The following is a 13802-nucleotide window of genomic DNA, read 5'->3' as shown; positions in this document are numbered from 1 at the left end:
TGAGGATGAGGCAGTAGCTGGAAAATCCATTGTACAAGATTTGAACTAAACCAAGCTTGTCCTACTTTATTCTTAAAGTGTTATTGATGCTAAGATTATATTTCTCTGGATAAGGGAGAAGTAGCAAACCAGTGACATAAAACAGTTGTGAGACCAGTGATTGCTTAGGCAGGGAGTATATTCTGACCACCACTATTTCTGCTCCTGTAAGGATTTCTTTCCACCCTCCAGGTGTTTGTGTTAATGCACATGAGAAGTTTCCCAGATTACTTACCTTCCATGAAGTTGGTAGAATGTTGGACATGTGCTGTATCATTGTTTTTTAAAAAACGACACAAATATACAATTTGTTTCACCAGAACTTTTGCCGCTCATCTTTTCTGACATCCTCACTTACTGCCTGTTGAAATAAATCCTATGTCCCTGTATGTCAAAGCCACTCTTGTAACCAGATACTTGTTCAGTTTTGTGCTATATTTTTTTAACCAAATGATCAGCCTCCTGGCTGCGTGCTGCCAGGATTTTTAGGGTTTTCGTAACTAGATACAATTTTTTATGGATATGTTTTGGTCTGAGCTATACCATGAATCACTTTCTATTGTGATGTTTTTTTCACCATACATTTCAATCATTTACTTGGCTATATTTTTCCATCTAGCCACTGGGTGGGATCTCTAAGGGTTAATAATTAAAACCAACTTTACAACAGGAATAGACACATAAAATTTTATCTCTTCTTGAGTCAATAGCTTGATAGTTAGCAGCCCTCAGTAAACAGCTATGTTTTCAATGAGTGAGTTAAATCACTTCCTATATTCTTCCCATAATGGCCACATCACCGCTGCCCATTTTCTTAAAGCCTTCTCTCTTTGTCAGAGTTTGTTGATGGGTGAACTGCAGCAATAAAAGTTCTGACTTTCCAGTAACACTTACAGAATAACACATTCAGTTTTATGATTCATTTTGTCCCTTTAAATTTATAGATTAGACAAAAGAAAATTAACTGGTTTAATCTAAAGCAGACATTTTCTTTAAAGACAGAATACCTTAAAAAAAGTTTGGCTGAGGTCTTAATAATTAAGAGACATGTGACTAAGGATTAAATCATGCAGTTAGTAAAAGCATGTTGAAATTCCATCCTCAAGCACCTCCCTAGCTACTGAACTGACTGAGAAAGCTGAGTTCAGTAAGCAGGTATTAACATGAAGAAAATGTAATAATTCTTTTCTCTCCTTGTGCTTTTGTTAATGATGCCACCAAGGGTGAATATACTGCTGTTTACCTAAAACAGTAGGTTGCAAAAATAAATCAAGAGCTCTTTCTTACTGGTGGTCACGATCATTAGATAAATAGGAAAAGTTGCAATATAATTATATATGGTTGAGACCTCTGTTCCTTGCATTGTTCACCAAATGTCTGTGTCTTTTTTTCCTCTGAGAGCTATCATCACTCTGTTCTCACTCTATCATCACACCTCACTCACATGACACAATGAATGTTGCTTCATATACTTTGTGCATACTTATTTTAAATTATTCCATTAAGAAAAACAACTTTAAAAGGGATATTGTGTTCCTTCTAATCACTCATCTGTTACAAGTTGAATTATCAGAAGGCTTCACTGATCAGAAAACCCCCATTTTTATACAATTCTCTAAGTTTATTTTATCTTTCCATCCAATTACCTTTTTAAAAGTAATTATGTAAACTGGGCTACATATCCTGTGCTAGCTAGTCTGTTGCTACAAACTCAAGTAGTGACTTTAAGATCAGCTCCACACAGTATTTTTTGTCGATTTTAGACTTGTGATATTTCTGATGTTAAGAGATCTGTGTCTAACGACATTAACATAGACCTTTCTTCTTTGAATTATCTTCAACATAAAAGTTAAAAATTATTCTTGTTCCCTCTGGAACATTTATAGATACTTTATAGATGAGAGTTTCCAGAGTTCAATGTAGATATATGCTGTTTCCTATGGGGTGGTCATATACCAGAGAAGGGAATTACTATTTTTTTAAATATCATTATAACTATAGAGACAATTAAAGATTGAGTATAAACAGATTCAATACCACAACAGTCTTCAGTTGGACTGACTTTTTATTATTATTTCATCAGTGCATTATTTTTGAGAACATGAAAGAGTAGATTGATATGAATTAAAAATAAAATAAGTCCATCCTAATCATTCCTCTGAACTGTGAGATTTTTGACAGTTTCAGAACTTTTACAACAAACAACAAATTTTTTCTACTTTTTAAATCTTTGCTTCCTTTCAAACTAATATTTTAGTCCACTTCTTTTAAAATAGATGCAAGCACAAATCTTCATAATTCATGTTTCTAATAAAATTCCTGTTACCTGTTTCGCTTATCCAGCAAATATTTCTATTATTTTTTGTTGTTATCTTGAGTCAGCCAGCCAGTGAAATGGATTGTTGAGATCTGTCTCTTTTAATGAAAAAATTATATTTTATTCTACCTCTTGCCATCTTAAAGAGGATATCTAAAAAACCTGTTTTGATTAGATTTTCTGTAAAGGACATAGGCAAGTCAATACAAATAGAAACACCTCCTTCTTTTTACCACAATGGAGTGAGACAGCACTTCTGTTTTCTGGAGGAGGAATGACTTTTTTTAATTCTTAATTTTTTTGAATTTTAGATACAGGGTTGGTATCATCTATTCATGCTGAAAAGTGCAGGCAACATTCAGCCTATCATAAAATGATTAGAAGCTGAAGAGAGCACCAGCTTACTGTACAAGCCTACTTCAATTATTACAGCTGTAAGTTTGATCTGACTGGCAGTGCCCCAGCCTCAAGAACACTTGAGCCATCACAACGGAAGGGAGCAAGAATTCATAACCAGTGTTTCCTTTTTAGTATCCTGTAACCTTAACATTTCTCCAGCTTTGTAATGTCAAAAAAGTCACCTCAAACCTGTAATGAAACATCAGCAACAGGCTATTCTGCTTCATTAATAACTCAAGTCTTTCAGATTTTCAGTCAAAGAAAAAAATTACCATTCCTATTTCTCCGTCTTTTAAGAGTTGTAAGCTGTGCATCCCCAAGTTCTCTCTTCTTTTAATGAATATGCAAAGAGGCTAGCAAAATCCACTGAAAAAAATTACTGATTATGAAAAGTGTAATAAAAATTTCTGTAGATAACTACTAGTTTGGGGCAGGAAAAAAAATGTAAGAAAAAGTTATTGTACTTTTTAAAAATCCAAAAGTTTCAACTGTTTCATTATGTATTTATTGCATTATGTAATACATTATATATATATATTCTTATGTATCTAAATTTACTGTGGTTTTGTTTGGTTATTTTTTTAATTAAAGCTTTAGGAAACAAAGCAATTACCACAACCCAGAAGTTAAATTAACAATGGACTGCAAGAGTTTAATATTTAGTTGCTTTGGATCTACTGGGCCTCATACTGGTTTGTGGATGGCAAAACCTTTGTATTTTGGATAAGGCTTATTCAAATTAAATTGCTGGAAGTAGGTCAAGAAACGAGAAAGACTCAACCTTGATGAAGCTTTGGCAGCAGCTCTGCAGCATCTGTGTCACAGTGTTGTCGTGGGCTTGATGGTACTACACCAGGCAGTGATAATGAAGGGAACTGGGAGTCCTTCATTGTCCCTTTCCTCCTCTCATATCCGTACTCCACTACAACAGTTCTCCACAAGCTTGTAACAAATGGAAAATAAATGTCCTGAAAATCATGGAAAAGTTGAAAACAGCTGGAAAACTGGAACAAAACCTGCAAAAATCTCTATTCAGTTGAAATGAGACATAACTGAATCATACTGCCAAAACTATGTACTCTTCAGTGTTTTGTAAGCAGCATTGGCCTCCTGCATTTCAAATGCAGGTGTTGGCATTAATTGCTGAAACATAAACATGTTTTTTACAAATGGATATCACAATATAAAAGCAATTTCTTTTTCACTTCTAACAACTGAGACTTCTGTTGAAGTAGCAAGGTTTTTAAGTTTGCTTATTTGTCTGAATTCTGTTTGTTTGGTTGCTCTGGTTTGTTTTTAACATAATCAAGAGGAAAAAAAACTAAGGAGATATAAGTGGCTAGTCTGTACAGACTGTCCGCATCAGCATTTTCTCTGCACTGGGGTTGGGAAGCAATTTCTGAGAAACTGATTTCTTCTGGGCCAAATAAGTAATAAATAATCAAAAGATAAATAATGTAAAAGAATGCAGCAAGATTTACTAGCTGAGTCATACCACTACGAGGTAGGCTGTGCAGTACAGTAGGATAGTGCTACACTTTCAAGGAAATGAGAATATACTACCTGGAAATCTTCTGGAATGCAGACAGCAAAATAAAGCCCTCTATAAAAAGTGCTTCATTTTTCTCTTGATAAAAAGGAAATCCAAAGGTCACAGGGATTTTGAAAAGATTTCTTTTTCTTACGTATGTATATTATAAGGCAACTTTTGCCTAGTATGAAACTCCACAGTTAGGTAAAGAGGGTAAGTGCTTTGTGATTGTAGTTCTAGACAAATAACTTCCTCTAACTAGATATTTTAAATATATATTCATTTAATTCAAACTTGTCTTGAAGGAAGAAAGTTTTTGTCTGTTTTCTTTAGATTCAAATATTTTTGAGAGCACTATGATTATTTAATGACTTCCTTTGCAAACAAATCCTAGCCAAGTAATAAGTATGTCTGTTTATGCTGTACTCAAAAAGTATTAAATAGAAGATATTTGAATAGGTATTTCTTGTTGATAAAGCGCATTTTTAAAACATGAGCAGCATCATTAATTCACTATTACAGCAGTAAAAACCCTAACTGTTGAAGGTTATTAATATGCCGTAATTAATTAAAAGCTAAATTATTGTCTGTCTTTGTCTTTTTTAGGAGTGAAATCAAAACGTGAATTTAGACTCCATTCAGAAACAAATGGAAGAGATAGAAGTTTTTGGGACCCAACCAACACAACCTGATAAATTAGATAGATGCTGGCAGCCAGGTGACCATCTGTGTCATTCAAACCTTCCATCTCAAAGTTTCTACTCAAAGTCACCTCATCATGCACATATGCATTCATGTTACAGCAGTGATTGGGAAATTTTTGAAGCAGTAAAAATTCAGGAACTGGAGGAAGTCAAAGCCAGAGCTGCCCAAATGGAGAAGACAATGCGCTGGTGGTCAGATTGCACCGCTAATTGGAGGGAGAAATGGAGCAAAGTTAGAGGAGAAAGAAATAAGGCACGAGAGGAAGCAAGACAATTGAAAATCAAATTAGATGGTGTCATAAAAGAACTAAGTGTGCTTAAAAAAATAAATCAGGATTTAGTAAGTGAGAAGGAAAACATAGAAAATGGAACTGCTTGGAAAACAGAATGCTGTTGCTCAGAAATATCCTGTATTGAAAAAGACCAAAACATGTTAATGTTTCTGGAACCAGAACCTCCAAAAGACCTAAACAAAATCATCAAAATTCCTGAGGCAGAAGAGACAAAGAAGGTAAAGAATAGGAATTATTTTCTGTGGTTCATGAAGGAGTGGCAAAGTATGTATGTGTATGTAGAAATGGGCTTTTTCAGGAATTTTGACCAAAATGCTGCCTGATCCATTCACTAGCAAAACCTTTCAGCCCCCTGACCCCCCTCATCTAAGTATTTCTAATACAGAAAAATACAGAAAACAATTCATACCCTTGCATTATGACTAGACATTTAAGAAACAGAGACAGACTGTTATACGCAGTAATTTACAATATTGTTTTGATTCTTTCTCATGTTTTATGGTAACAGGTTACTTCTCTTATCTGAATTGACCATGTTTTTTATACTTACATTCTTTCTCTCCTCCAAAAAATCAAATTAGGTTCTTGGCTTCTAAAATAAAATCATTTCATTCTCCCTGAACTTCAAAAGCTTAGGAAGAGGTAAGGCACTTCTTTTGCAAATTTGCAAGGCTTTTTGTTTGATAAGGAGAGCAATTAAGTCCTGGTATAGAATTTAAAAATCGAGTATAAGCATTGTTTAAACAGCTCCTAGCGCTAAACAAAAGATCTAGTTATATTCATTAAAAACTAGAGTATTTGTTCATGTTTAACTACCCTTAATTTTGTGCCTTGGAATGCACTGTATAGCCTTCATAGCACCATGTAAAAACTTTATTTGTTTTCTGATAGATGGCAGTCATTGTAGATATAGGCAATTTTTTTCATACATTGCAGGAAAATGTTTTTCCCTGCATTGTTGAAAGTAGGAAAATTTTTACTTCAATTCAAGGGAAATTGCCAAGGTCTTAGATCTTCATGTATTCTATTTGGAAATTTTACTCTCTAATGCATATTAACGATATTATATTTCTGTGAAATCTGAAGGAAAAAAAAAAGACTTATGTTAGTAGCAAGAATAAATTTTGCCAAAAAAGACATGCCTTTCATATTTTCAGGCAGACAAATGTGCCATTGGAAGGAAATACCACAAAATATCCTTTAACTATTTTTCCTTAGTATAAAATATTTTCTGCTTGAAAACTTAAACTTTATATGTCAATGGGAAACATTCTTATCTTTTCAGTGGTTTCTACTATTTTCTGATGTAAATTTTGAGCATTCTTCAAAAACCTCAAAAGAACAGTGATATGAAAGAGGATTGTCAGTAAACTGCTAAAATGAGATTAGTTTTGAAACAAAATTCCTCAGATATGGTAAAGCAAATACATTTCTAAGGGAAACTTGTTTATAAGTGGCATTCAGTTTTCCTCAAAAATGTTATTTTACTTTTTTCCTATTTTGATATTAGTTTTTCTTATGTTTTGTATGCAAAACATCTATCTTTAAAATAGATACCTATATACTTTGTTCATTATGAAAAACTTGTGTAAGCCTGCTTCAACACAATTTACATAAAAAGTTTGAGAGTTCATAATGTAGAGTTTCTCAACACATTATTTGTATGGATAAATTGCATTGCTGGTTTTATGAGTTCCAGGATTCTGTCTTCACCGGAGTTACAGCCAACAAAAGAGAAATATAATAATATACTAAAGCATATATTTCCTTAGTAAAGACATATTGGAAATATTTTGGATATGAAGCTTGTCATAACAGAAGCTGTGAAATATCACAAAATGACAGTTATTCAAATATACTGACATTTTTGCACCTTCTACCCATATACAGTCCAACTGTCTAAGATGTTACCTATTTCCTTTTTTTCTTCTATGTTCCTTAAATGTCTAGAAGAGCCTTGGTAGGCCCTGCTGGAACTGTGTTAGACTTGTTCCTTCATTTACTCAGGTGTCATACTTTTGTTTTCTCAGGATGTAAACAAAGGCCAAAGCGACGACAATAAAAAATTCACCCCAAAGCCTCCTGATTTCTTCACCAATGGATTTCCCAGCATCTATTTGGAGGAACCTAAAATAAGTTTGGGCACTACAGCTAAGACAACAGAGAATGATTTAATGCATGTATCAGTCTTAAATTTGCATTTGGCTGAGATGAGAAAATTCTTACAGAAGGAAAGAGAGTAAGTGCAAAATATATCCTACTTGTAGAATTCTCATAAAGGGCTTGAAGGCAGTTTCTAAGATAGATATGGTAATGTTTATATTTATAGCTCATATATTGTAAGCTTTATTCATTGCTATTTGAAAGGCTTTAATAAGAATTTAGAGAAACAATTCAACATAGAGTGTTTATTGTTTTCTTTGGCTTGTCTGTCATTTAAATAAGAGGTGTTCCATACAAATATGTACTTATTAGCAATTTGCAATGCAGTGATCTCTAATATATGTTATACTTAGTTATTGAAGTGCTTTGTGCATAATAACAAATTTTCATAAACTCTACCAGCAGACTTTGAAAGAGGCCAACTGCAGAATGAGAAAGGCTGTTTTTTAATTGAAAAATATATGAATCAGCTGCAAAATGCTGTTAATTTTAACCTCTTCACTTCTAGCAAAGTCTGTGATAAAAGCCAGTAACAAAGAGGGAGTAATACATTTATTGTACACTTATGTAACATATCAAATTTGTCGCACATAAATACTAAATGTATATTTTGGTGGCCTAAAATAAGTTTTATGTTGTATAAATGGTCAATATTGAGAAAGATTGAATCTCAATAGAAAGGCTTTTTGAGGAAACATGCAGCATGTGATGTATGGTGACGAAATAGCAGACTTCAGGCTGTAATTACAGGTGACAGTAATTTCAAAATCAGTTGAAGTTAATTAGAAAATTAAAAGGAATAAAATTCCCCATCTATTGCAAATATATTCAACACTTTCAGTTCAGAAATGTAATGGTAAAATGTGCTGAAGAATTTCCTTCCTGTCAGCTTATTTCACATTTCTTGCCAGTCAGTTTATTTCATATTTGTTGTGTACAAATCTGAGGTAAAAAATCCTTTCAATTCCTAACTAGGGTTTGATGTGCTTTGTTATATGAATTAGATAGTTTTAGAAAGCAAACAATGATTCTCTAGTTGAATCATATAGCAGAAGATGGTCATGCTCTCTTTCCTTAAAAAGTATTTAGTTTTTCTGTGGCAGCATATATGTATGTGAGTTAGGAGACTGATGCCCCACATACCCGTTTTCCTGGGGTTGAAATATTTAGGGGCCTAGGTACTTCATCAGCAATCACAGTATGCATACATATATAATAATTTTCTTTTAGAAAATTGAAAATTTTTCAACTCACTTTTAGTCACTTAGGCAAAACTTTAACAGGTTTTGGTTTGTCTTTTTGTTTGCATGCTTCTCTAACCAATTTTTAGCTGTACTTCACGGGGACGGATTTTTCCGTTTATGCCTAGATATATACTGACTGTGGTATTAGGCAATAAATTTACTGGCACATGGTAAGAATTGGGCCACATCTATAACATGCAACATGTGGCAATGCCAACCTGAGACAGCAAAAATGTTCACAGGGCAGTGATTTCCACATAACAGTGGGGATTGGTATAGCAGCTCCCTCTCCAGGAGGGCAACATTTCCTGCATGCAGAGATGTAATGCAAGCAGAATATATGCAACTTCTAAGTATGAAGCAACTATATTTGGGAGTGCAGACAGCAAATAGGAATAATATTACTAGGATGAGTATTGTCATAGTCACCAGTCTCTTGAGATAGCTGATGAATCTTTGTTGGGCAGGCTGTCACCTGCTATCTCAGAAAGAGTTGGTCTCCACCACTTAGTAGAATTGGCTGATTTTGCCGAATTTCCAACTCCAGATTTCCAGGTTTCTGCCTAAGGTTTTATTCTTGCTCATGTCAGTGTTTTTACCCCTGTATTCTGGATTTGCTAGTCATGACTATCTCAACAATCTCACCCCTGTTTGCATTTTTACTCTCCTTATCTTATGTGGCTCTAGCTTAAGTATTTTCTCACAGCTTCTTTTTCACAACTTAGCAATTTTCTCAGTGAACTCAAGCCAAGGACATGCAGCTGTGCTGCATCAAAAGCAAGCAGATCATAGACAGCTTGAACCTCAATGCCAAAGGTTACTTTAGCAGTCAGTATGATCTTACTCATGCAGCAGAGGACTTCTCAGCAAATTTCTGGTTTACATGCAGCACTCTGAACTCTGACTGCATTTTTTCTAGAGTCAAGTTAGCTTATGCAAATTCAGTGTTTGAACTTCCCCCTAACTAAATTACTTAATAGTTACCTAACTAGTAAACCTGTTGGTTTCCTAACTAATCTCTTCATAAGATGTTTTGCTTCTTCACCCTGAGAAGACTTCTTATTGCATTCTGCTTAGAGCCATCATCAGTAATGTTGACATAGCCTTATGCACACAGGTCAGGCTTTGCAAAGAACAAAAAGAGAAAGTCTAAAAAATATACTAAAACTAAAGAGATGAAAATCTATGTTTTGACATTCAGAAAATATCAGGCTTGGATTTGCAATGTGAAATTACACACCAACATCCTTTACTAGGTACTAATAGCTCATATCAATTACACATTTGAGGTCCCATTATCATGAATGGAAATTACAAACCTTATGAGTGGGTCATCATTTTGCATAATCATTTGCTTAAAATCTTTTGTCATCTTTTGGATCAGTGTTCTCATCTAAATGTCTTCTAGTTTTAAGTGATTTGTTCTATTTTGAACTTAAAAGTGTTCATTTCCTCTAAAACCAAAAGCCCACAAGCTGGTCCCCTGATGGCTAATAATATCAAAGAGGAACTGCTTAACACTGTCTGGGTAAGGTAGACAGTGGATACAAAAGGCTCTGCCTGAACAACAAGAAATCCATTTTTTTCCTGCAAGGATCACTGAACACTGGAACTTGTTTGGCAGAAAAGTTGCTGAATCTGCATCCTTGAGACGTTCAGAAGCCATCTGGACATGGTCCTGAGCAATCAGTTCTAGGCAACTCTGCTTGGGCATGGGGTTTGCAGCAGATGACCTCCTCAGGGTCCCTCTCAACCTCAACCATTCTGCGATTTAATTAGATAATGAGTTAAAATGTCTCATTACAAGATCCATGAAAAATACTCTGAACTTGATTCTTTTACCTAGTAATAAGTTGCTTCTGATGTCTGTTGTATTCTTTCTTCTGCTCTTTGTTTTCTATATTTAAATAGCAAACGTTATGTAATCAGAATAATTTCTTTCAATTAGTGGTATCAGAAGGAGCTGATCTCCCTTAAGAAGTACTGTAGCACAAAAAAAAAATGTCTTCTAAATAAGCAAAACATACTGCACATTCTTCTTTTACTTTTCAGATTAGACCATTTCTGAGGACTTTCACTGCATTCAGTATGGTCAATAGACTATTGCTCAAAGTATTGGAATGTCATCTTTTGTGTATTCACTTTCTACTGTATTAAATGTCCCACTAATAATTATCTTAGTTCCCCAATGAGATCATGATATCATTCCAACAAAATATCCCATTACTTTGAAAGAAAAACCGTTGAGCTGAAATGCATCTTGCTCCTCTTTGCTTTGTGAATAATGGTGTTTATTTTATTACTGTAATGTTATGGGAGTTTTAGGTGTTTGCTAAGATAAGCTGTGCTATATGCTAAATCTAGACAGAAAAAGGAGATCCCTGATTCAAGAACATTAGTTTTAGATATAAAAGAAGAGGGAAGAAGATATTTTACTCTAGTGGATTGCTTCATTAATGTAGCTGACATTGCTTCCAGGACCTGAGTCAGTCCAGTGGCAACTCTTGTTATCTCTGTGCAAGCCTTCAGTCTGCTGTGTAGAAATGCCCCAGACAAATTCCATCAATACATTTTGCTTTAAATCAAATTTATTTAATACACTTTATTTAAACCAAATATTCTCAAAATATAGTTCTAGTAAGCCCAGCAATAACATCTTTGTTAAAAAGGTTGTAAAATTCTGTTAGCCTCCAGTAAAATAGAAAATAACTACTGTGGCACACAACAGTTTCTTTAGTTGCCAATATTAGAATTTTCTTTTCAACTATTTCATGTTTTTCTCATTGTATAAGCATAGTACTTCTGTGCTAAGGAAATTTTCCTAAAAGTCTTCTAGCAGTTTCTTGAAGGAATAATTATTTTTTGAAACATGAAATATACATCTTTTAATTATGTTTTTTAATGTTTAACATCAATCATCTTTGGTTTCTGGTCTTTATAGTGTATATTTCCCTTTGCATATGTGTGTTTAATCGTCTGTTTATACTAAATACAAGTGATGTAATACCTTTTCTTTGAGGATCTTCACTAACTGTGAAGAAACTTGTGATAAATTAGGTGGTCTGAACCTCTAACTGAAGTCAAATTTTCTTCAGTTTATCTCAAAATTTTGTTTCATTTAAAGTTTAATTCTGTACTACTGGATTTCTGTTTTCTCTTTAGCTATTATTTTTTGTAAATCTTTTGGAATAATTATGCAATGATAATATAGGTTTTTAGAAAAGTCAAGATATACCATTGACAAAGGCAGCAGTATATAACTCACTCTATAAGAAGGAAATTCAAAGTAATTTTTCTTCTGTGAACTTCAAAATTGTGCAATACTAAATCTTAAAATACTTTTTTAGAATGAATATATTTCTGGAGAAAGAAATGGAAAAGATGGAAAATGAATTATTTCTTTGGAAATGGAAATATGAAGAACTGAGGCAAACCAAGCTGGAAAGCCTGAAACAGGTATGCTAGCAGTACATTGTTATCACATGTAATAAGAAAGAAAATTTTGACTTCTGATTTCCTTTGTTGTAGCTAAGTAAAATTGTGTCCAGGGTTTATGAATGTGATAAATCCACTATTTATCAATTATTATTCTATAGCCAGATGGGAGGGACCTGATGAAGGTGTGTGGATGCTGCTATGGCAGCTCTGGTGCTTGGGAGCTGTGGGAGGGGCACTGGGATGGCTCCACAGGCTTCCAGTCCCTACTGGCCAGAGGAGGCAGGTTCTGGTGCCCCATCCCCATGTGTGGTGAGGCTGGTGGTCCCAATGTACAGCAGTGTGTGATCAGGGTCCAGCAGGACTTGTGTTCAGAGAGAAATGGCCCATGTGGGGTAAAGGGATGTTGAGGAAAGCCCTGCTACCCTTCCTGTGAGCCTGGAGCAATAGAACAGTAGAGGTGTAGAAATTAGCTGAAAAACTGTATTGTCCCCATCAACCTGGACAAGAAAGTAAGGCTGGGCAGGATTAGAAAAGGCAAAGAGGAGATTACCAGAATCTTCCAAGGACCTAGAAATAAGAAAGTCTGAGCCACATGGGAGAGGCAGCCAGAGGCTGCTGTGAGTTTCACAGTGAATAGTCCCACAGTAGGAGGGCTGGAAAGGTATGTCCTCCAGCAGCTGTAGGATGGCTCTTTTTCCACATAAAAGAGTTCAAACACCTGGTAATGAAGTAGGGGAAGAAAGCCATGACTTGTGAGCCATCAGAGCCAGTTTTAACATCAACCATGCATAAACATCAGGAGGAAGCAGTGAGTGGCAGTGGTAGGAGGTTTGCTCCTGTGGGGATAGAAACCCCTGTGTTCCACATTTGCTGTTTTGAGGGTTATGTGGCTTGCTGTGGGCTAGAATCCAGAACACTGCAGAGAGATTGCCAGGGTCTGTCCAGTCCTTAGACTGCTACACAGGCACCAACTAGGAACATGTTAGGAATGATCACATAGCTCTGGGGTTGAGGTCATGGGGACCCAGGTCTTGTCTCCTTGATCCTACCAGCTGGGTAACGTAATGAGGAGAGTTTTGAACTAGGAAAGGAGGCAATGAGAGATTACAGACCACAGTGAAACGAAGAAGTGCTGGTTGGATGGAAAGCTCGGGGCACGGATTGATAGGAGCAAGAAACACTTCAGGAATGATAAAGCAATGTGAAGGGACACTCGTCTCAATTGTTGGTAAAGAAATACACACACCCTGGGAAAAAGCAGGGAGAATTAGAGCTGTATGTGGTTACAGAACTACGATATGGTTGGAATAATTCAGATACTGTGCCAAGTCCATGCAACTGGAGTACTGTGAAGGACTTCCAGAAACACTGCCAAGGAAGGGCTGGGGGGATGGAAGTTGCCCTCAGATCTATGAGCAACTCAGATCTTTTGCAGTCTCCAGAAGGATGGGGGGTAATCAGAGTTGTGACTCTAGGATCAGAAGAGAGGCCAGTAAGGGCATCATTGTGGTAAGAGTTTTTTACAGACCACTTAATGAGGAAACAAAAAAAGTATTTAAAGAACTCAGCTCTCGGTGTTGTAAACCCCAGTTCTCATGGGTGACTACAGCTGCTAGAAAGGTAGAATAGCTGCTGCAGTCAAAGACATTTCAGTGAGGTTTCAGGAATAATTTC

The 13802-nt window shown here is 35.4% G+C and overlaps 1 protein-coding gene across 2 annotated transcripts in view; it reads left to right on the top strand.

Moving 5' to 3' along the window:
- CCDC102B (coiled-coil domain containing 102B) overlaps positions 1–13802 on the top strand; it is a 135941-nt gene that overhangs the window by 10707 nt on the left and 111432 nt on the right. For both annotated transcript variants that reach the window (XM_014870904.2, XM_014870901.2), the window contains exons 2-4: positions 4893–5501; positions 7314–7522; positions 12038–12146. In XM_014870904.2, coding sequence (XP_014726390.2) covers positions 4935–5501; positions 7314–7522; positions 12038–12146 — 885 coding nt within the window. In that variant the 5' untranslated portion in view covers positions 4893–4934. The remainder of the gene's footprint in view (positions 1–4892; positions 5502–7313; positions 7523–12037; positions 12147–13802) is intronic.

This window comes from Sturnus vulgaris, chromosome 1, assembly GCF_052056855.1.
Source record: "Sturnus vulgaris isolate bStuVul1 chromosome 1, bStuVul1.hap1, whole genome shotgun sequence".
Lineage (NCBI taxonomy): Eukaryota > Metazoa > Chordata > Aves > Passeriformes > Sturnidae > Sturnus > Sturnus vulgaris.
Note: the sequence above shows the minus strand (reverse complement) of the source record. Positions and strands in the feature narration are given on the sequence as shown.